This window comes from Rhinolophus sinicus, chromosome 4 (assembly GCF_057876585.1).
Source record: "Rhinolophus sinicus isolate RSI-liver-muscle chromosome 4, RSI-T2T, whole genome shotgun sequence".
NCBI lineage: Eukaryota > Metazoa > Chordata > Mammalia > Chiroptera > Rhinolophidae > Rhinolophus > Rhinolophus sinicus.
In genome coordinates, this window is record NC_142504.1 from 2895546 (window position 1) to 2919550 (window position 24005).

The 24005-nt window shown below is 49.1% G+C and overlaps 1 protein-coding gene across 8 annotated transcripts in view; it reads right to left on the reverse strand.

Annotated features, from left to right (window-relative positions):
• Positions 1-24005, reverse strand: part of COBL (cordon-bleu WH2 repeat protein) — a 177353-nt gene that overhangs the window by 30720 nt on the left and 122628 nt on the right. For 6 of the 8 annotated variants that reach the window (XM_074341031.2, XM_074341030.2, XM_074341036.2 and 3 more), the window contains 2 exons: positions 23761-23899; positions 21928-22098 (listed from right to left, as the gene is read on the reverse strand). In XM_074341031.2, the coding sequence (XP_074197132.2) occupies positions 21928-22098; positions 23761-23899 (310 nt within the window). The remainder of the gene's footprint in view (positions 1-21927; positions 22099-23760; positions 23900-24005) is intronic. The other 2 variants (XM_074341038.2, XM_088797645.1) reach the window with 1 other exon arrangement.

The following is a 24005-nucleotide window of genomic DNA, read 5'->3' on the forward strand; positions in this document are numbered from 1 at the left end:
ATTTTCTCCCATGTTCTGTGGGGCAAATTTTGGTCCCATTTGTCCAGGGATTTCAATATATCCTAAACTAGTTCTGAGACAACAAATTCAGTCCTTTCTGACCTACGCATTTCTGGGCCTCCCCTCAGAAGAGAGCGGGAAGTGTGGGGAGTAGGCTGATAGCTGATGACATTTATCATCAAAATGGAAACGCCGTCTCCAGGTTGTCCAGCAGGTCAAAGACCATGAATGGGGTTGAATCAACACCTCAGATACCCCGACGTCCGGGGACTTGCCAAGTTGCCAAGGGACTCAAACTCGAATTGACGAGGATTCGCTCTGGCATGAAGCAAAGCTGAGTCATCTGCCGTTTGAGAAAGGCAAGCTCAGAAAAACACTGTCTGCTTCTTCTAGGTTCTATCTCTTTATAATCAGGAGTCTAGAGAACAGTATGTGGCTTACATTGGCCCAGCTTTCCATAATACGCTGCCTGGCATCACTACTGACCCAAAGTTAACATAAAACTGACCAAATAAAGAGCATTTTTGCATCTTACGGAGAACCGACGTTGGAGATATCTATCACAGTCCTCAATGCCTTTTATAAAAACATCCATTTGAATTTGTCTTACAGTTTAGACCGTCTCTCTTTCCTCTTTTGATTAAATGACTCTGTGCTATTTGGCTGAGTTGGCTCCCTCTTCTTCCCACCCCACGCCATCCTTCGATTGTACCAAAAAGTGGGGGTAGTGGGTACAGACAATTGTCACCACTCTTCTGCCGTAAAATGTTTCATTACGTGTTTCTAAGAAAAACTACAAAGAAAAGGAAAACTTTTTTTCTTTCTGTCAGATGACAAAGTCCTGTCACTTCCTCATCGGTGGTTTATAAACGTTCACCGTCTACAACATCTATGAGCTACGTTAACGTTCCCAGTGGATTTGTGTGAAACGGCTCTTTCTGCCTTTCTTTCCCAGCTTGGCATCTGGGCCACTGCAATGGGCCTTCGTGCATGGCTGGCTGTATTCATCCAAAAACTAAGTTTTCAGTGGAATTGATGCTACGACGACATTTCCCTCCATTCTCCTGCCAGACTGGCCTGTAGAGGGTGCCCTTCTGGGGTCTTCTCCTCGGGCTCCCCTGCGTTCCGTTCTGTCCACTGAGTGCAGCCTCTGGGGTCCCGCTCACCTTGGACCCCAGGGGCGGCCTGGGTAACAGAGCAGCCCCTCTCCTGACAAGCCACGGCCCCTCAGCTTCTCTCGCCCTTCTCGTCTGTGACCCGTCCTCATTTTCAGGCCAATACAACAACATTTACTCTCTTGCAAGCTCAGCTATACATTAAAAATGATGCTCAGTACGTAAAATTCAGCATTTGAAGAAGCTTCGTAGCCAAAGGAGTTTTCAGGGCATTTATCCCACAACGTTGCTGGGAAAGTAGGGAACCTTGACTTAGAGTACGTGTCCCTCCGTGGCCTTTCTTGTTTCAGCTGTGGGAGATGGTGGCCCGGTTACCCCGGCTCACAACCTTTCCTCCTGTACGGGCTGACATCTCAGGGGAGCAGCTGGGAGATAGCTGCAGGCAGAAGGAGAAGCCGGAGACAGCACCCATGCAGCCGGGAGGTTTCGCGGAGCAAAGCGACCCCATGTCTGACCTCAGGGTGGCTGTGATGTCTGCTTCTAACTTGAGACATTTTCTCCTTCCAGTTCTCAGAAGTGCCCTTCTCCTTCCTCTTGCAAGTCTTCCTCTTCCTTCCAGGGTACCTCAAGCCCTCCCTCCTCCAGGAAGCCCGCTATCCAGCGGCCCCGGCTCCATGCCTTCCCTGGCCTGGCAGTGCCCACACCACTGTTACTATGGGGCTGACATCCTATGTCCCTACTCAGAGGTGAGCCCCAGAAATCACCGCGATTGTGCTGTCCCAGGCGGCAGTGCAGACTCAATGGGATGACAGGGGTGGAGGGGCAAGCAGGGCACAGGGTCACAGTGACGGCAGCTCCGGTCATTGTCGGGCCACAAGCACCTGAGCTCTCAGTTCTCCCGTGTGGCCGGTGTCTGATGTGGTGTGCTATACAGATTGCTCAGCGACCCCTCGCCCCATCCAGTTTCTGACCCCTTGGGTCTCGGCTGGGGGACAGAGAGCTGCACATCTCACACGTTCCCAGGTGATGCTGACGCTGCCCCTGGAGGTCCACCCTGCGGAAGCACTGCCTCAAACACCGCCCGGCCAGCTGGCCAGCTCGCTCTCCCCTGGCTAAGCCACTGCAGAGACCATGCGCATGGCCACGTGGTTTTCATTCGCCTTCTCCTCAGGTCTTCACTGCTACGTTCAAAGACAGCAACTTCTCCAGCAAAAGGCACTGGAGCTAACAGACCCACTGTTAGCTCACAGTCAGTACCCGCTCTCAAAAGGGACTCCACGATGCCCTTCACATGTCTCCTGGTGCATGGGAAGCCACCACATTGTCCACAACAAGTTACAAGTGACATTTTTCTCAGGACGAGACAGTGGAAATAATTACTTGCAGAAATAATGTAGGAAACTACATTAGAACAGTTTCAGAAAAACAGAATGGGGAAATGACTTACAAACACAAAACACATCCCGAATGGCTCTAAAATATGCCCCAAACAAAAAGAGAAAAAATGATATTGGAGGAAGGGGTGACAAAGAACCTGGGGAAGGAGGTGTGAGCGGGGCAGGTGTACCTGGACCCCTCACTGGAGGCAGCAGCAGAGCAGAAGGAAAACGGATCTGGGGACACTGGAGAACTGGACAAAAGACCACAATCAGACTCAAAGTCACATGTGTCCCAAAGGCTGTCACAGAGCTAGGGAGAGATGCCTCAAAATTTACCTGGGGTTAAGAAGCTCTCATCAATACGGAGTGAGGGGATGAGTCTCTGGATTATTGTCTCCAGTTTCCACGTCGTTCCCTCCCCCTACAATCAGCTCTGCTGACCAGCTTGATGCTTTCTGCCTTATTATTTGTATAAATTGCCTGATGTCAGGGACCGACTGACTAGCACAGACTGTGAAGATGCTTATTCAAACCATTACCTGGGTCTGGACTAAGGTATAAACATATTTTTAATATTTTTAAAAGACATTCTAATAGATTTTTGTTCCAAAAAAATTTAGAAGTCACAAAACGCTAAGATGTCCTCAAAAGTGAGTACAGGGCAGCTAAGTGACATAACTATGCTTGTGTAGTGTGCTCTTCTGACACTGACACACACACACACACACACACACACACACACACACACACGGCAAAAGCACTGCCTGAAAGCCATTCAGATACAGTACAGAGTTGTGAGCATAAAAATATGACAAGTAACATGCTAATCTTTTTCCCCCGAGTCCAGCCTGCCTTGGAAATGTGCATTTTCTGGTAACGGTGGTAAGACAGCTCCACGTCAGACCCGTCATTCTAGGAAACTTGTACAGAATTGTTTCCAGCCTTGTCCAAAATCAACAGACTACACAGCCAGTAAATTCACCCTGTCACACGCAAACCACCTGTCTAACTCACAATTATGGTGGCCCAAAATAACTTGGCTTTCTTGGGCCAAAAAGCGCTCACCTCAGCAAAACCCGCCAGTACCCAAAATGACCTCGCGGGCCAGAGCAGCTCCAGCCTCAGTTTCCAGCATCTGCTGCAGGGATTCTGATTGGCATGTCGCCCCCTTGGGAGGCCAACACCGACCTTACCCTGCATCCCAAGGAAGGAGGGCCAGCCCCACCCCCTCTCCCAACCACTTGGGTTCAGAGACACCCCCCACTATAACTGCACGTTCCCAGAGTCTTTCTATAAGGATTCCTTTGAGTTTTAAAATGAAGTGCAGTTTTTTTTTTTGTTTTTTTTTCCTTTTTTTCTCCTCTAGTATAGAAAGTCAGGGAAACACGGACAACTGAGAAGGAAAGACTCACTCATGCCCAAGATGCACTTACATTTGGTTGCTTTTCCTTCTAGTCTCTATTTTTTTAGAAGCTTTCGGCATAAATGTAAAAATTCCTTAAATATGTGGGGGGAAAAATCAGACACATCACTGTTTATGTACTTGCGTTGTGCTCAACTGATTGGACACGACTTCTCTCTTACATCTTCTGCATCAGTGTGAACAAATGTGGTGCTGACCCACCGGTGGCCAGAGCCAATGTGGCCGCCAGCCTTTGACATTCTCATCAGTAGATGAGGACAGAATGAGCGTGACCAGCCCGTGGAGGCTGCAGGCCACCCCCGGGCAGTTGGAGGACAGGCCTGGGACCTGCCGAGGGCGCCGCCTCTGTGCAGCCACTGTGTGAGACTGTTGTTATTGTGACTCGTGATTGCTCTACAGGCAGATGTCATCATTACCAGGCCCGGACTCCCCCAAACTGGGAAATCTAAAAACATGCTCACTGACATGGGGTCTTAGGATGTGTGGTCTGAATGAAGCGGTGATTTTTGTATTTTGTGTTCCTGCTCTCTCTCTCTCGTGCAGGAGACACTGGGCTCTTAGTCCCGAGTTCAGCTCCAACACCACAAATGTGCACTAAAGAGTAGCCACCGAGATGCCCCCCTCGGGAGGCCAAGCACGTGTGGACCTCACAGCACAGGCTGAAGCACAGGTGTTGAGAGGCACAGCGGAGACTGCGATCATCTTGTCCTGACCCTTATCTGAATCCGAGGCCAAGTAGATGCGGTGTCTGGGGAAAGGTGATCTGCATGTTGGTTATGTGGGGGGAAGTGTCTGAACAGCCCGTGCTGCCTCCTTCCACGTGTGACCTTCTTATGACCAAGCAGCCTTAGAAATGGCCAGTGCTTAAGACAAGAGCATTTTTTACAAAGACCTCCAGTCATTTAGTTCTGGTGCATCCAGAGTACGCTAGAGATGTAGATTATTTTAAAGTGAGCAGTTATTTTCTCATAAGGCTTGTTTGAGGTTAATCCTAAAAAACGAGAGAGAGATGCTTCAGAAGTGTTTCATCCATTCTGTGGAAAGGCTTGTTTTCTGTAAGGCCCTTGAGCAGGACAGCTGCACCTTTGAATCCGGCCATCCTGCTCTCCCAGGCACACAGAGCTGGGCACACAGAGCCAGGAGCACAGCGCCAGGACCACGGAGCCAGGAGCATGGAACAGACCCAGGAGCATGGAGCCGGGAGCACAGAACAGACCCAGGAGCACGGAGCCGGGAGCATGGAGCCGGGAGCACAGAGCCGGGAGCACCACCTGGGGCTCAGGCTGGGCCAGTGCTTCAGGGCCTCTGCTCTGCTCTGTTCTCTGCCGCGACTTGGCTCCCTTGAAGTTGACCTGATCATATATTTGGGTACAAAGATTTCCTCCGCCATTAGGTAAAACTCTGCAAAGACAACTCATGCACAAATCTGACACACCAACCATTAAAGTTGGTGAAATATGATCTTTTCCACACACTTTTCCTTGTCATCCGCCTGATTAAGTGGGAATGTTGGTCACGCCCTGAGTGAGAATGTTTGGTGGGGAAAACATGCCTCTTCCCTTTCCCAAATATCCTGGATGGAATGAGTTTCAAGGAAAACACGTGTGTGTCCAGGTGGAACATGCCTTTACACAACTGGAACATCTGTCTCCCCAAATGCCTCCACTTCAGAATGCAAAGCACTGGTCAGGGGGTGCTTCTCGGGGTCTGGGTTCTCGGAAGGCAGGAGATGCAGCAGGGATGCTCCCGTGCTGCTCTGGTTTCTCGAGTCCCCCAGTGTCCCCTGGGCTGGCATTCTAGCGGGATCTGTTCTCATGGCCCCACAGTGTGACATACCACTGGGCCCATTCCCTTCCTCATCTGTTCGCTGGTTTTCTGGGGACAGAATGACCCAAGGGACCAAGCAGACCACCTTCAGGGCAGGCTCTGGGCCGACCCTCTCCAGGGGCTGGTAAAGCGTGGTGCGCTACGTTCTTCCTCTCACGCAGGTTGACCTGGCTGTCGTATCCCTCCGTGGCTGGTGACTCTGTCGTGCCAGTACCCAGCATGTAGTAGGTGATCCACACAGGTGTGTTTCATCCTGAACGCTTTCATCCTGAACTACACTAAGATAGACACATCGGACAGCTCTACTCCATCAGTGCTGAGGAGAAAAGAGGATTAAAATAGTCCTAATTTTTTTTAAAAGCTTCATTACCTTCTTATGCTTTGAAACTGTTCTGAAAAGTGAAGCATCCACATAGCAGTGGTCTAACTGGTGACCGTAAGCCTGTGACACTAGCTGTCCCGGGTGCACCTGGTAGAGTGGTATGACAGGAACAGCAGACCCAGTGAGGGTGTGGGAGCGACACGACCTGGACCGTCCTGCTTGTCTGCATGGCTGTGAGGGGTGGCAGCCGAAAAATGACAAGCACACTTGCTTGACAGTGCAGCCACCTGTCTGATGCCTCCGTCCCTAATTCCCATCTCTGGGCCGGATTTCTGAGTCACAGTGTCACCACAGGGCCTCGGTGGCCTGGCACTCGGGCTATCGGCTGAGACATGGACAGAGGCTGCCCGTTGCACCAGTGGATGCAGACACAGCCCATGAGCCACCGGTCCAAGGGTCCCAATGAAGCTCGGCCAGTTGAAGTGCAGCCACGCCAGCCCCCGTGGCCCTGGGAGATACCACGGCCTATTTACTTCTATGTGTCATCATCACATGGACACAGGGGCACCTGCCGAGGCACAAGGGCTGGGAGGCAACATGACGTTTCCCTTCTCAGCCAGGGGCATGCTCAGTGTGTCCTCTGAGGCAGCTCAGCCTGGCCGTCACCAAGGACTCGGCCTTGGGATGGTGGCTGCATGCGCAAACCTTCGGAGCTCCGGCTCAGCTGTCCTGGGGACAGCCCGGGCCCAGGCGTACCGCCAGGGCAGCACGACCCTGGTGGAGAGCTGAGGCACATACAGAAGTAAGCGGTGGCGTCCTCCCTGGACCCCATGTGCGCCCAGGCTGCATGTGACCCAGTGGTCACGTAAAGACAGGGTGAGAGGACGTACCACCCTCAGTGCCTGGAAAGGATTGGCACGGCCCAGAGCAGGCACTTCATTTTCGTGAGCTGTAAACAGACTCATCCTAAGAAGTCTCTTCAAAGGTGATATGTAGTCATTTCACAGCCTAAGAAAAAGGAGGAAGTCAGAAACAGCCCTGCACCATGGTGTGAGCATATAAGGAAAAAATGAAATGTTTTAAGGCTTATTTGATTTTTTAAAATGAGGGCTTGAGTTACTTCATCTCTCCAGTTTGACTAGAGCAGGGGACCCAAGCAGACCGGCACACAGGGACCACTGTCCATCACAAGGGACATGTGCAACAGACAGATGTGAGTCCAGATGTGGGGGAAAGGCAGACAACAGTCTGTATCTGTGTAGATCAAACACTTATTGCTGCGTCCCCACACTGTTTCTTTCATGAGGAAAACTGGTGCTGCCACATCTAATTTTGTTGAAAAGCACAAACCAAGACATTAACGCACAATCTCCTGTATTTGAAATGTTGGCCTCCTTCGTATAGTTAGGATTTATTGAGAGGTGGCCATTGTTCTAAATGCTTGACTGGTTCTCGCATGTGTAATTCTCCAAACAACCTTTGGTGTCAGAATGAAGACAGTCCAGCACAGAGAGGTGGGTGAGTTGCCCCAGGCCAAAGGCTGTCGTCTGCGTTCCTAGTACATGGGCTCGACTTTAGCTGACATGCTTCCCTCAGCATCCAGCAGGTTCCCTGGGAGATGCATCCTGGCCGTCCAATCACACGTGGCCATCCTGTCGTCCTTGCTGGTGATTGGTCTGTGCATTCTAGCTGCAGCCAATGGCTGCAGGCCCTCCCTGGGCCACACTGAAGGGCTCGGAATGTCCACGTGACTGAGTTTGGGTGAAGGGCCTCCCCAATTGCTAGGCCTGCGGGAACTTCTACAAATTTCCTTGTGCACTAAGCCAGCGTGTGTTGCAGGCAAAAGCATACTAACTGATTCACCAACAATATCCTTATGGGTATCCATCCAAAAGAACTGAGAGTCACGTCTCAAAGAGACCCTGAGCTCCTGTTCACTGCAGCAGCATTCACAGTGACCAAGAGAGGGAAGCCACCCAAATGCATGTGGACAGATGGATGGATAACCAAAACACAGTGTGCACATATAACAGGATATTATTCACCCTTAAATAGGAAGTGCATCCTGCCTCATACTGCAAAATGAATGCACCTCGAGGACATACGTAAGTGAAATGAGACAGTCACAAAAAGACAAATACTGTGTGATTCTGCTTGTACGATGTTCCTAGAGCAGTGAAATTCATAGAAACAGAAAGTAGAAAGGTGGGTGCCAGCGGCTGGGCGAGGGGCGGGGAGTTCACGCTCAACGGCATAAAGGTCTGGACGGCGCAATGACGAAGCCCTGGAGTTCTGTGTCGCGGCCGTGGGAAGGTATTAGTGTCGCTGAGGTGTACGCTGGAAAATGGTTACGATGTTAAATGTTGTTGCAGTTCTGTTTTGAATCACAAAAGAAGAAAGCGCCTACTAACTGATTCAGCAGCTTGAAACAACTGAGGACGCCCTGTACAGGTGAGAAACCCTCATCTAACAAAGCACAGAGGCCGCCAGGCTGTGGAGCCCCCCCCCCCGCTCATTGGAAAGTCTGCAATGAGCTCCTGGTTCACACGTGGGTCCCTTCCTCACACGCCTCACAGTGGGGACACCCGGTGACAGTGTGGTGACTTTTATGATGGAATCCATTGCATTAGGGCCGTGTGACTGACACAGATTTCAGGAGTGCCATTTAGCAGCTGGCTCATATAAAACGACTTCACAGCAGTGTGACCCCCACACAGGGGACACAGGGAAAACAAGAGGGGTACATGGAGCTTGTTAGGAATCACCTCCAAAGCCTGATGGTTCTGAGGTACCCAAGGACAAGACAGGTTGCAGGTGTGCGTGTGTACACACATTCACAGCTGGTGAAAGATCTCAGTGCAGGCGGAGAGGAGTGTGCGCATGGGTAGGAGAGGGAACAGGTACATCTGACTTGGGACGTGGAGAGAGGAGTGTGAGCTCCTGCCTGCTGGAGACGGCTCCCGGCGCCTGGGCCTGCCTTCCTGCTGATACGAGCTGCAGATACTGCGTGAACTTCAGGGTCGAGGCTGGAATCCAAAGTCAGGGCACAGCCAGGCCACACCTGCCAAGGCAGCCCCCAGGTGGCCCGGCCACCGTCGGATTTAGGCAAGGTCAGCGCAGCTGGACAGAGGCAGCAGCCGGACTGGCCCTGTGCATGGGCACCACATGGGCTCTGCAGCCTGTGTCCCCAAACGGGGGACAATAAACACCAGCTGTCACAGGGTGACTGGTGTTCCCCACAAATTCCTATGTTAAAGTCCCAACCCCCAGTATTTCAGAATACGACTGCATTTGCATGACTTTAAAGATGTGATGAAGCTGGAATGAGGGTGTTAGGGTGGGTTTTAACCCAAAGGACTGGTGTCCCTGTAAGAGGAAGAGACACAGAGTGGGGCTCACAGAGGAAGGAGCACGTGAGGATCCAGTGGGACTCCCTTCCCAGCTCTGCCGACACCACAGGGTGGCTGCAGACTTGGGGTTTGCCTGCAGAAGAGAAGGTGGGGAGGGAGAAAGAAACGGCTGAGAGAGCGTGCAAGTCAAACTGCAGGGTTTAGGCAGGAGACGTCCGTGAGAGAAACAGGCCAGGGGTAAAACAGCCCTTACTTCCGCCAAGAACTCCGGTTTCCCTTGTTTTCCTTGAGCCTTCATTTCTGTTGGTTTTCATCTTCCCCTTCTGCCCACGACAGTCAGGAGCCTGGCTGTGAGACACCATCACAGGCCCCTCGTTCTCTGACCGTGAAAACAACAGCCCTAGAATAATGATACCTCACAGGAGTCCCAGGGTGGAGCGGTGCACGCACGTGGTAAGCTCTCTGCCCTCGAGGAGCCACAGCCAACATGGAGGCACTTCACAGTCCAGGGGACACAGAGGTTTGCGGCAAACGCGAGTTAACACTGGAACCTTCATCCATCAAAGAGAACAAATGCATGGGCCAGATATGGCATCTGCCCGCCATTTTCCGCTTTTGGTTTAGAATTTGTGCTATTTAGGAAGCCTTTATATTCCTCACGGCCACTTCTTATCCATACGGAACATACCCGGATACATTACTATTTCCCCTATATCCCAAGTTCCTTACAGGCCAAAGAAAGGGTGGTCTACACTGGCATTCTGATTTAGATCCCACGTTTGGTTCTCCCCCACCCCACACTTTCCTCCCTAAAACCAGACAGCAGATTTGTCACCCTGGAAACAAGGTAGCCAGTCTGAATGACCTCAAAAGCTCTCATCTCGTTTTGGGTGTTTTCTTTTTCCTCACTGAGGGATATAGGCAGATGCCACCGTCTGACTTTTACTCAGCTTCATCCAGTCATAAAAGTTTATTATTGTCTTAAGAAGGAGGAAAAAGGAGAGTTACATAAAGCATTTAAAGGCAGAACAAACACAGAAAGTGATAATAAGTGTAATCCCGCAGTTTCCAGGAAGAGAGTGTGTGGTAAGAGGGCTGCTGATTCTGTGTAGCGCCTGGTGTCAAATCAAGCCTGGGACTAAGACCACAGATAAGGCTGAGCCTCAGACATTTATTCAAGACTGGGACCTTCGTCCTCACCGGAGACTTTGAAGTTTGCTCGTTGTCATTTCACCATGGCGACTAAGAGGGAGCAGACTATTCTGACTTTTTTCTCCTCCACATTTGTTGGATATGAATGACGGAGCAGTTAACACACATGTCACACATGTGTGTGCACACACAGCTCAGAGGGGAGAGAAGGGAGTACTGTGGGAGTGGATTAATTCCTAGACAATCTATAATCAGCCGTGCTGCCCCAGACACCTCCAGCTCTGCGGGAAGGGCCCTCACCTCCTCTTGTAATGTTCAGAACACGTAATCCCACCCGATTGTAAAAGCCTTGTTTTGCCATGGAGAAGGTTAGTCTGCATACGGACATGTTTTAAATCAGATTACGTGAGTTATAAAAGTTGGGAACAAACAGTATCATATTAGGGACCCAAATTCGCATGAAAACTGTGAAGATTAGCAGTTGATAAGCGTCACAAGCACAGATGTGGCCTGTGACTGCTTAGAACGGATGCTAAAATAATACCAGTGAGTAAACTGTACTAAGATCTGTCCAAACTGTTGCATCTGTAGAACTCGGAGCATTTATTTACCATTAAATAATTTCAGAATCTTCCTACGAAAAGGTCAAAAGCACCTGTGAAGTGAGAGGGCAAATCTTGGCATATAAACTGGGCTGCAAATTACAAACTGCAGCATTTCCCACTGTCACTGCTGACGGTGATTCTTGGGGGAGAATTTAAGAATTTCAGCCAGTGGTAGTTGAACAGTAACACAGAGTCAATGTGTGTTTTACGTTCACACACGCTGGTCTTCTTGAGCGACTCCTGTGAACTTCAGGGGTACAGGCCAGTCATCAGGGCATCCAATTTGTGTTTTGCTGGTCAGAAAATGGGGGCTACCTCAGATATGTGTGCTTTTAGTGTAACTCTTGATTGTATGTGTAACATGATGGAGAAAAAAACAGGTTGTTCTCATGTTGGCTTACAAGGAGCACGAATGACCCCCAAAGAGGGACGGGTTCTGAGGTGAATCAGGTATGAAAACAGCTCTGAAATGCAAGGGCTTTGCAGGGAGGCAGCGGAATCTTCACGGAATTAATCTGTCTGATTGCTAGAAGATTCTAATGCTGGTTAGCAGTGTTGTGACATACGGAGATTGCTAAAACTCGTTCATCAAATTGCCCTGAGGTTTCCCAGCTGCGTATCAGGCCATCTTGGTGACAGAGACCCCTGAGGTACTGTCCAGAGTCCACGTCTCCGGCTGAGGCTGACTTCATGGCCCAGTAAATCGGAGGGGCCGCGTCCGACCTTCCTCACGTCAGTCGTTCAGCTCCACTGAGTTGCGTACTCATCCCCCACGTCTATGTCCTCTGTTTCAACAGAGTTGGATGTGTCCTTTGCATCGTACCTTCTGTCTCCCTGACCAATAATTCTAAGAGCAGCACCCCTTTCCCCTGTTCTCCTTCCTGCCTTCAGATGTCCTACTGCCATCTTTCTCAGCCTAGTAGCTGCTTCTTGCACAAACGCTAATTGCTGTAATTATGTACAATCTTCTACAATCTTTAAAGTCCGGGTCATAAATCCTGCTGCTTTCCCCACCATTTAGGTAAACATTACCTTTTCTTGTTTAGACTTTCCCCACTTAATGATTTGAGGTCAAATGACGGCTACTTATCAGACAAAAGTTCTTTATTTCAACACACACAAAAAGAGGCACTTTCTAACTTGTTCTGTTTCCTCGTAATTTCTGTATCTTGTTGTTGTTGTTTTTTGTGTTTTTTTACCAACGCATGGCACTAGATTGGTTCTAGCTAGCACTAATTATGCATTTCTATAAAAATTTACTTGATATTCATTTTTAATACCAGTATCAGCTGTGATAGTTCCTACATTAGTCATTGCTAATGTTTTCAATGGGATCAGCCAGACAACAGTTAGACAAGTAAAAAACACTCACTGCTTCTTTTTTCTTACTTTGAGCAGTATCATTAAAACAAAAAATCTTTCGGAGAGAAACATGACAAGATCCTTCAGTTCAAAAATCTCTTTGCACAAAAAAAGTTTGTCAAAGCAAGCAAGTTCTTTCCCCCTAAATCCTGAATCTTAACATGACTATTTTCACCTGCTCTGTGTGTCTCAGGACAGCTCAGGTGACGACTAGTTCTCAGTAGTTGGATGGGTGTTCTCACAATGGGAGAAGAATGCCACATTCTCGGCAAAGCTGTCTCCACCTCTCCAGGACCTGGATGTCATGCCCTGGAGCATTTGGTCATGTGTACTGACCTCCAGATTAGCATTTGTCGAATGGAGCCGCCTTACTTCCTGTCACCTGGTAGCCACAGGTGAGTACAATCCAAGGGTAGAGCCTGTGCCACTCACTGTAACAGCCCTGAAGTTGTCACAAGGCCTCGTATAGAGCAAGTTCAATGTTTGGTGAACCAGTAGGTGAAGGGCCGAGTGCACAATGAGTAGGTGACATGAGGTACATCCTTCTTCCTCGGTTTTCTTTTTGTCAACTATCTAAGCAGTGGGGACACAGTAATAGGAAAACCTGAAAGACTCTTACAAAGAAGTTGGGTCCTGGGAGTCCCTGAGCCCATCGATAGGATTGAGTCCCAGTTTCTGCAGATTAGACGTGCAGTTCACGTGTTCAGGCACTTGGTTGGACTAGGCAGACAGAATATTTCAGTCCTGCGCACACTGACTGCACTGGCCAATGTACGGACACAATTAAGTTTAAAGGAAAACGGGGAAGACATTTTCAACTGAATATTGAATGAGAAAAATATGCATTAATAATAATTAAAATAAAGCAAGGTTCTCAATAAAAACGTATCCATGTATCCTAATGAAAGGGGGACTTTCAGACAGGTCAGTATGATCAACCTAGAGTTTACATATAAAAGGCTTTGCCTCCTACAAGGAAATAGGAACCTTGGTCAAACAAATCTCTGTTGTTGACGCACTTGTATGTAAATTCTAAAGAGAGTAAACTGCAGTATGCACGTGAGCCTGTTACACGGAGAACGGGAGAGTCAGAGTCAGGACAGGAAGACCGGAAGTCGGAGGGCGCAGCTCCGGGAAGGGATGTCGTCAGAAGCGCTTGACGTGACTAGGGAATGACGCACAGCAATAAACTGCGGGGGAAATAAACGGCAAAGTATGAACGCAAACTGTCATCACACAAGTGGTCCTCACCACTCACCTTGCAGGCCCTGGGGATTTAACAGTGCACAGAGCGTGAGGTGTCAGCCAAGTCACACTGCTGTTATTGTTCCTTGCATTGATTTCCTTTCAGTCTTTGTCTGTGGCAGCTGTCACAAGGGTCTAGCGATCCAACCTGCATGTCTCTGTGCTCGGCAAGAGCTGTACCGCGAGCATCCCTGCCCTCACTGGTGTCCTCTAGGCGGTCAAATGACTTGACGTGGATTTGGTGCGAAACCCTAAGGTCCTTCCTGGCAGATGCCGACCAGCTGAGAGGCAAAAGCCTTTTCTAATCTCCTGGAAAAGTGTGAGTGACTTGCAGAGCTCCAAGGAAAAACAGGCACAGCTTCAGGATGCTCTCCATTGCAGAGCAGTCTAACCTTGATAATGCGATACTGCATGCGGCTCACACACGCTCCGGAAACACGGACTGACTGACTGACTGACGGACTGACTGACTGACTGACGGACTGACTGACTGACTGACTGACCGATGAGATGGAGAAAGACATCACTGCAAAGGCACTGGAGAGCCACTGTTTCAAGGAGCGAACTCCTCCTGGGTCTTGCTTTTTTCTCCAGTGAGAGACTGACCGTCTGACATAGGGCCATCATTGCACGGGAGGCGCTTTAGGCCCTGAAGGCCTCCAGGGGTAGGAATTAAAATAAAGAGGGGCTGGGCCTGAATTCTTATCACCTCATAATAATCCTTAAGACGGTTTAGAAGACTATTGTCAGTAAGGGGATGCTTGGCTCGTGAGTCCTATTCACTTTTTAACTAATAAAACAACACAATAATTAATAAAAATCTTGAACCATTCTTGAAAAATCAAGCTGTCCATTCCTTACTTCTGGGAAGAACTTAAATTTATATGAACCCAGAAGTTCTCAAAGCTCTCAATGTAAGAACTAAAATTGGTTTTATTTTATGCCTAACTTGAAGTTATGCTGCAAATTAAAGTTTTACGAGACATATACACTCATGATTATCTGTGTCAGCCCAGGGTGTGAGCAGTGACTTAACGAATATCAAAAATAAATTTGCTGTTAGCGTTTTTAACTAAATAATTTTACTTCCTTTCAGCATTCCTATTTATAATTGTTATTCCTTTGTAGTAGTAGGCTGGTAAATGGTTAGTAACCAGCTCTCTGGAAAAAATAAAAGAGATGGATGGATAGATAGGTAGATAAAGTTTTACTGATATAAAGGATGCAGAGCACAAAATTTACAAGTAAAAATAAAATATACACTACTCTTTGTTGTAAATTCTCTGTAACCAACTGATTCTCACAGAATAATTTCATTAATTTCTGCCCATTTTAAAAGTCTGTAGCCAACCTATTACTACTGACAAATATGCATAGTTTCAACCTGAATGTACATTGGTAATTTTAGGTTAAGGCGTAAGATGAACAGCAAACCATGGAGACATATGTTGGAATTTAGCTTGTTTGTCAATCACAGGAATAACTGCTGAGTCAAACAATGGTTTTTGAAAGATGAAAGAATAAGTCTTCAACTTTTTCTGTGCTCTGCACAATGCATTGGCCTCTGATATGATGTGCTTTTTAAATTTAATCTCCTTCTTAACATTCTCCAATCATTCTCTCACATCTAGACAATCAACATGGCAATAAATCAAGCCCTGATTTGCAACCTTTGCCAATTTCCATGGTGTAAATACTCCCTCCATGGCTGATTACTAGCTGCTGACACCAGTAGCTGAATGTGGTATTGGGAAAAGACGCTATATAGGATTTTATATATTATTGAATCACATTGATTCATATATGCAAATAACCTCAAGAACATAGAAATAGTAAAAGGTAGTAAAATAATTAGGGAGGGATGAGTTTTCAGTATTTGTTACCTTTGGTTTTAATATTATGTATTTAATTGTAAGCTTACATAATTTACTTTTAGTAATGGTTCTGTTTAGCCACTGGCTTAAAGATTCTTGACATTTCAACAACCTGTTCTCACCAGCGGGTGTGAGCAGGTGCAGGGCACACCTGCTCCCCTGAGTTGTCACTAAGCGCTTCAGCTCTCTCTCAAGTCAGGGACATAGTGGCTTGTGAATAAAGGGCTAAAACATAATCAGCAAACAAAAGGAAATAAGTTCATCGTTGCTGTTTTTAATGTTATACATAGCTCTGTCACGATGCTCTAGTGTGATTCTCACCGCTCTGCGTCTAAGGAGCATTCGTTCTTTAGTCCGTATTGCGTGAATTCAGTGGTGTTCGAGGTACAATAATCGCAGGCTACAATATCAGTTCCGTTTTTCTGAATGTATTTCTGAAGAGGGACAGATTCTGCTCCCACAATCACCGATTTCCTTCCATTTTATGAGAAGGGCCACTTGCTCACCAGCCACTTCCCACTGGCCTGGATGCAGAGCCCTTTCTTGTGGCAGCAGGAGCAGCTGTGTGCCTGGCTCTGTTGTCATGAGACAAAAAGCAGCAAATAAACACAGAACAGGGGCAAGAGCCTTCTCCCGGCTTGTGCTGAAGCCCACACACCTGTGGGGTTGCAGGGGTGCTTCTGTGACAAATAAGATCCCAGAACTGGACTTGTGTCACAGCTTTAGAATGAGCTACTTTGTTTTGAAGCAGAAAATGTGTTTAATTTTGGTTCAAATTTTAGAGTACAATGTTAGGTGACTTTGAGGAGGATTGGTCCCAACTCAAGGGGCATGTCCTATTGTCTAAGCATTAGGCTCTCTGCTCAGGCGAGTGCACGGCTTTCCACTGAGCTGAGCCTTCAGTCAGCATCTGGTCTGGGCGTGAGGGGTTTGACTGCAGCCATGTGCCAGCAAGTCACAGAGCGGTGCCCAAAGTATGTTCAGATTCTCAGTTTTGCTGCGTCAGACTGCCTATAATGGGAATTATTGTTGTGGTTATTATTATTGTTAATTTTACATTCGGCAAGCTCCAATTATTATCTTCTAGTTGAAAATGGGTAGTTTATTTCTCTCATTTTATTTTCCTTATTTTAGAACTTCCATGAAGTTCCTTAGAATGAGGTGCTTGTTCACAAACTGAAAGCCCATCGGCTGGAAGCATCACAATGGTTGTCACTGGTGTTTTAACTCTATACATTATTCAGAACAAGGAACAATGACCCGTTTTCACTCTATGCCTTTAAAATTCTTTGCCAATTACCCTGGAAAGGTATACCTAAGGAAAGACTGATTTGCTCAAGGCTGGTGTAGGAAAACGTATTAAAAAATGACAGCCATTGGACAGTTTGATTTTAAAAATATAAAGCAAATTGAGGTTCTGTAATTTGAGCTCTATATGCATTGATGTTTAAATCCCCAGGGTCTTCTCATTGGAATAAGAAACTGATGACTTGCTAATAGCCTAATCATAACCAGAACTGCAAATCTTGTAAACACACAATTCAATGCAATTAGTGGGCTAGGCTCCATCACTGTGAGTCAACTGAAATCAAATGTCAGCAGACAGCAACCTGGTTAAAAAGTTATAAGCAAAAAAAATCCATATGCACCATTACATTGGTTTAGACGTGCACACAAAGCAATTGGCCATTATTAACTACCTAAAGGTTAGTATGAAATCACATTAAAAAGAAAGAAAAAGATAATAGGACACAGAGCAGGGAACCACTATTCCACTGTTACTATAATTACGCTCAAGAAGCTCAAACACACCTCCAAAGACCCATTCATGCTGACCTTTGTGCCATAAGGCTGTGAGAGGTGACACAGCTTAACCATTCTTCTCCCACTCGTGCAGTAAGTATTTACCAACTCGGACTCTATCAGCTGCCCTTGACCTAGCCATGGCTGCAAGACAGGAGCTGAGAACACGATTGGGCAAGGGGAGCTGCAGTCCGGCACAAGTGATGGCAGAGAGCCAGTCCTTTGGACACACACGGCTTCCCACTCGCCCCAGGCTGACTTTGGAAATGCTGTGTTGCGTTTTGGAAGAGATAAAAGTATGCTTCTTATAGCAGGAAGCACTTTTAAATGAGATACAGGATTCCAAAACTTTATAGGTCAGACATATAACTGCACCAGCCCTATTCTGCTATCCTCTTAGCTACTAAGATCATTGAGAAACCAGACCTTCAGTCTAGGGGTGCTACATGGGCACCTGTTCTAATGTCAGGAGCATTTCTGGGAGTTCCCCTGGTCTGCAAAACAGGAAATGACAGATGGAGGTGGAGGCCAGGCCTGACGTGGCCAGTCCTGCATTTCAATTGTCCTTTGAGGAGGACGGTTCCTGGGTAGCCACACTGCCTTTGAGTCACTCATCTGACTTCTCTAGGGGCACACAGTCCCCTTGCGGTACCTACTTCTATACGACATGCCTTACCACCCACACGCGGCAACCAAACTGGCGGCTGCAACCTGGCTAGGCTGTTCAAGAGGTGTGCGTGCCCCACATTGCCAATGAACAGGGCTGCAGTGTTGACTGGCAACCTCCATACACCTCAGGGGCAGCTGCCCTGATCCCTGGCTGCCGGCACGGGCCTGACTCTTCTAAGGTGAATCCATTCTTACCAGGGATTGGGTTTGTGTCTTACCCAATTGCAGTCAGTGAGACATGACAGAAAGCGCAGGAGGGGGTTTCTGGGAGAAGTTGCGTTTTCCTACGAAACTATTAGAAGAGATAGTGTATCTTGCTCCTCTGAAGATGCTGGTGTCCGGATGTGATGCACAGGCCAACCACAGCCCCCTCGGTACCAGCCTGAGGAGGTGGCAGCCCCAAAGACACACAGAGAAGAGACGGAGAGAACCTCGACCCATGACAACGTTAGGCTTCAGACTGAACCAGCACGACGTCTCTTCCACTCTGGGACTCCTGTTGCAGGAGATAAGACGGCCCCACCTGCAAGCAGGTTTGGGACGGGCTTCTCTTCCTTGCAGTCTGTATTAGCTGTCAACTGCTACAGAGCAAGTTACCTCACACCTTCGAGGCTTCAAACAGTGAGCACTTCTTACCCCTCAGCTTCTGGAGGTCTGGAATCTGGACACAGCTTAGCAGGGTGCCCCCCCTCAAGGTCACTCAGGCTGTCATCAAGGTGCCATGTGAGGCTGTGGTCTCCACTAGGGGCCCTACCAAGAGTGGATCTGCTTCCAGGCCACTCCAGTGGCCGTTAGCAGGACACAGTTCCCACGGTCAGTGGACTGAGGGCCTCAGCCCCTTGCCATGGGGATCTCTCCAGGCAGCAGCTCCCAATATGGCAGCTGGCTTTCCCCAGCATGAGTGACTGTGCCCAGGATAGAAGCCCGTCTTTTGTTACCTAATCTCACAAGTGATAAGTGACATGCCGCTACTTCTACCATATTCTGTTCATTAGATGGGAATCACTAAATCCATTCCATGTTCAAGGGGAGGTTACAGAAGGGGGTGAACACGGGGTGGGGGTCATTGGAAACCCCTTCAAAGGTACCCACCACACAGTTGAAGGCACTCTAACAGGCCACACCAGAAAACGACTGAAAAAGAAAGATTGAGCATCCGAGATATCAAGGTACGGATTCTGTGGCAAGGCCCGGGGCCAATGACATAACTTCTCTGGCTCAGTTTCTCCTAAGGACACAGCCGTGGTGTGGGCTGACAGAGAACTCACATGTATGATGCCACGTGGACCACCTGGTCCTCGTAGCTACTCGGTAAGTTTCCACATGGACACACCGTTTCTTTTACAAGGTTTACAGGCCTAAAGTGGAACCCAGGAGGAGATATACACAGGCTTGTGGCCGACATAAAACTCTCACAACTGAGCTTCCACGTCTAGAAAGAACCAGAAGTTTGAGTCGGAGCGTAAGTGAGGTGTAGACACCAACCAGGGGCAGAGTCACACGTAACATTTTAGGAGCTCACAATCCATAGCTCCTTTGAGACGGGAAAGTACACCCAGATTTCAACGTGAGAAAAATAAAATAAACGATGACAAAGGGTTCGTTTTCCTTAACGTTTTTCAAGACCTGAATTGAAGACGGCGGGTTGCCTTCTGCCTGGTGGGCAGGAGAGCCCATGTTGAATGCTGTACCAGTGGTCAGTGGTCAGGCACTTCTGCTCATCAAGAAAGACAGAAGCTCCACGTGGGACTCGCAGACTTCTGGTGCACAAGCAGCCAGGGCTCCGGAGCAGGACAGACGCTTGTGGAGCCCATTCCTGCAGGGCCCAGGCCAGGTCGCGCGGGGACGGACCCCTGGTGCAGGACCTCCACCTCTTGTCCCACCCGTTCTTCCCTCCAGAACCAGCATTTCTGTGGGATGCAAGAGGAGGAGAAGGGAAGAGAAGGAGGGCCGGATGGGGGCGCCCCGGATCACATGGACCTGGGAAATGACCTCCTGGGAAGAACTGACATGGGGTCCACCAGGGGACACAGAGCCACGTGGGGAGCAGAGAGTGAGTCTCGTCTTTGCGGGCCCAGTCTGTTGCTTGGCTCCACTCTCTATTCCCACCTCTTTTGGAAAGTCTGTGAGGCACAGGGGAGGGAAATGCTGTCACAGCACCGGAGACATGGGAGGAAGCTTTACTTCTCAAATCTGACGTGGGCCTTTGTAAGCTGCCCTCCCAGCCCCCGTCTGCCATTCTCCCCAGCAGACGGCACACACGGCCTGTGGCCCCACACACAGGGAGGCCGGGGGAAGCTGGGGCCTGCGCCTTTGCACCAGGTCAGTGTGGGATGGTGCACGAGGCCTGGCCCTTCCATTCTGTGTAGGCCCCGCAGAGCTACTGGTCTATGGTCATTCCCGAACTGCGAGTGGGTTGTACTCAGCTTGACAGTTTTCCTCTGCTGTTCCTCCCTCACTGGTTCCCCAGGGAAGCGCATCTGGGGGTGAGGGGACCAGCCAGAGGAGTGCCACTGAATGCTCATGGCCTAGTGTGTGGGGCTCAAACCCGCTTTCTTCAGGGATGAAACGCTTGGAGCTGTCTGAGCCTCGGCTGCCATCTTTCGGACCAATACGTCTCATCCCAAATTTCTGAGCGCCCTACAACAATTCATCTGCATTCGGAAGCATGGGCAACGTCAAGACAAGCAAACATTTTAAGGATGGAAGAGAAGTATTTGTAAAGGAAGATAAAGTGAATCAGGATTATTTTGCCTGGAGAGAGTAATCCAGCAGCTATCTTCCTTCCCCAGAAGCTGGCAGTAAGCGGGTTGTCATTTCCAGAGAAGATGGAAAAGGATCAAACGGTCCAATGGATCAAACGGTCCAATGGATCAAACGGTCCAATGGATCAAACGGTCCAATGGATCAAACGGTCCAATGGCAGACAAGTAAGAACTTTCCAGCACTCGTGTGGGCACCAGCCTCTCACAGGGCCGAGTGCAGAGTGACACGATGCTGCTGGGAAACACAGCCCGGGACGTGCTTGCTTTATAACCAGACATCACTGCACAGGGTGGGGGTGAGGGGGGTTCTGACAGAGACACGCACAGGCTTGGCGTACGGAGGATGCCAACTATATACGTATATATACAGTTAAACACATCAAACTGTTACACAGCTGGGAAGAGTATCTGTAGTGTTTATCCCTGTCCAGAGGAAATCCCAGGAAACAATGAGGAGAGCCGGATCTCAGACGGGGTGTGACAAGACAGCGACAGAAGGAGCCTTTCCTTCTGGCTATTACTACGCTCAAATCCAGCATTTCCCCTCTGGTGCCTTCAGAGTGACAGTACTACTGCTTGGCCACTGGCCACGTGGGCCAAGGGTCTAACTCGTTAGCGCTCCCAGCTCTGGACCACGGCCCGCCTGTGCACTCGCAGCTTGGCCTGTGAGCTGACACGCGTGTCTCATCACGGCTGTGGGGGACTGTGCTGGCCGCGACCATCTGCAGACATTCTGAGGTTAGTTCTGCTCTGAGCATCGTGAGCCTCTAGCTGACTGTCTCCACCCGCGCGGTATTATTCTGGCTGACGTCTAACCACAGTGTGCGTGATGAACGGGTTAAAGCCCTTTCTGCAGGTACCTGCACGGCACTCACTGGGCACAGGACACACTGCATTGAGCATTTGGAAGGAAAAGCTGGAGTGGGAGGTACAAATACCCCAAGCAAGAATGGAAAGTCTGGAAAGCCAGCCCCGACACCAGGGACAGAGAGATGAGTGGCCAACACATATGGACAAGGGAATGACGGGCACGTACGTGTGGGTCTCAAGTTGGAGGCCTCGGAAGCAGCGCCTTCCCCGGGAAAGCCGAGAGGCTCTGCAACGTCTGTGTCTGGAGGAGGGTAAGGCGGGGGCGGGGGGAGTACTAATTGCGGGGGCCCCCGAGCCATGCCTCTGGGAGGCTTTTGTGGCACCTGCCGTCCAACACCTACATGGAATCAATGGGGGTTACTTCAGAGGGTGAAGCCCACAGGCTCTCTGCCCTCCAAGAGGGCACATCATCACCACTCCCCTGTACCAGGAACCACCTCACAGCTCCAAAGGCAGACACGCGGGCATCAACTCCAACCACACCCGGCACCAACTCCAACTTCATGGCACCAAATCCAACCTCACTCGGCACCACCAAATCCAACCACGTCTGGCCCAAATCCAACCATACCAGCCACCAAATCCAACCTTATTAGGCACCAAATCCTACACTCCCAGTACCAAATCCAACAACGTGGCACCAAGTTCAACGACATCCTGAACCCAAGCCAACCACACAGCACCAAATCCCCAAATCCAACTTCACCCAGCACCAAATTCAAGCACATCGAGCACCAACTCTAGTCACACCAGGTACGAAATCTCTCACTCAGCCCCAAATCCAGCCACACTCACACTTGAACATTTTACGTACGTAGTGCTCTAACCTCAGGCCAATTTGGAAATATCTGCCCAGTGGTAATTTGTTTCTAGTGGGTGCAACTATTTTTAAATGCTAGGCTTAAAACTATTCTTAAAAGCCCCCTAAACGTCTCTGTCAAGTTAAAAGGCACTTCTCTTATTAATGTCAGTCTATCCCAGGTCACAGATGCGTGTTTTAGTTTTCTCTATCTGTTCCCGATCACGGGTCAAGTACCCATCACTTTAGCTAACCTCTAAGCCCATTCATTCTGTCAACCTGTTCCACTGTTTACAGTGGCCATTTTCAGCTCTGCTTTGGAGAGGGTCCTGAGTTGGAGAACAAACAGCTAAGTAGCTCTTACTAAAGTTTTAGACACTGACAATGACCACTAATCCTTGGGGCCGGGGGGGGCGGTACAGCTATTAGGACAAAAGGCAAATGTGTGGGTGCCAAGTGGAGAAAATGGCACTGGAGAGGGCACCCGATGGCTTCTATGAGCTGTGATGCACCTGTGATCATGGGGGATTATGTCAGGCAACCCCTGCTCTCCAAGACCCCACTGTACTCCATGCAAATGAAATAACACTACCAAGTGATTTTAGAATAAAAACAAAGCATCCTCGGCTCGTGGATCTAGAGACCTTTGTCACTTCTTTCCACTTCACATGTAATGAGGGTGTGGGATGTAACGATCTAATAGGGCCCTCTCCTCACAGATATTATGATTCCACCCTCTTTCCTTTGGGTTCTCTTTTCTCTTAAATATCAGGGCCTTTGCTGCATATGTAAAAGGTAGAAAGTGGAGATTACTGTCAAACAGGGCAGTCAAAAAAATCACTCAACTGTTGTCAACGGACCTATAGATTTCCTGAGGCCTAGATGTCTTTCAAAGCAGCATCCACACCCATCATCCTGAGAACCACCAGGCACACGTCCTGCATCCACACTCCCGCAGCTGCTTCAGCTGTTCTCCACCTTCCCCACCATCCCCACCGTGTAAATGTCCACATCACATCCAGAAAATGTGCCCGTAAGATATTACGGGGACTCGCAACTCCAGACAGTTTATTTCCAGACTTGCTTTCTTGAGCATAAATATCTTGCACATTAATGCTACTGCAAGAGTTAGAAGCAGTGCTCAACTTCCACACACGGGTGAGCCCCAGAAGCGTGCAGTCAGCAGGCGAGCTCACTCACCAGTCGCGCTCTTCCTGTTCTCCTCCCGGTCCTCCATGCGCGTGGGCACCAGGGGGCTAGGCGGCGGGGGCTGTGGTGGCGGGGGGGCTGGTGCCCGCCTCTTCTTTTTCTGTAAGTCCATCTGTGACCCGAGAGACACCTGTGAAGCACACAGAAAGACAGTCAGTGTCGGGGTGGTTCTGCCAGGAGTGGGGTGCATATGGGACTCACGGCTTGGACAAACTCCGTGGAACAAGGTTCTCTAA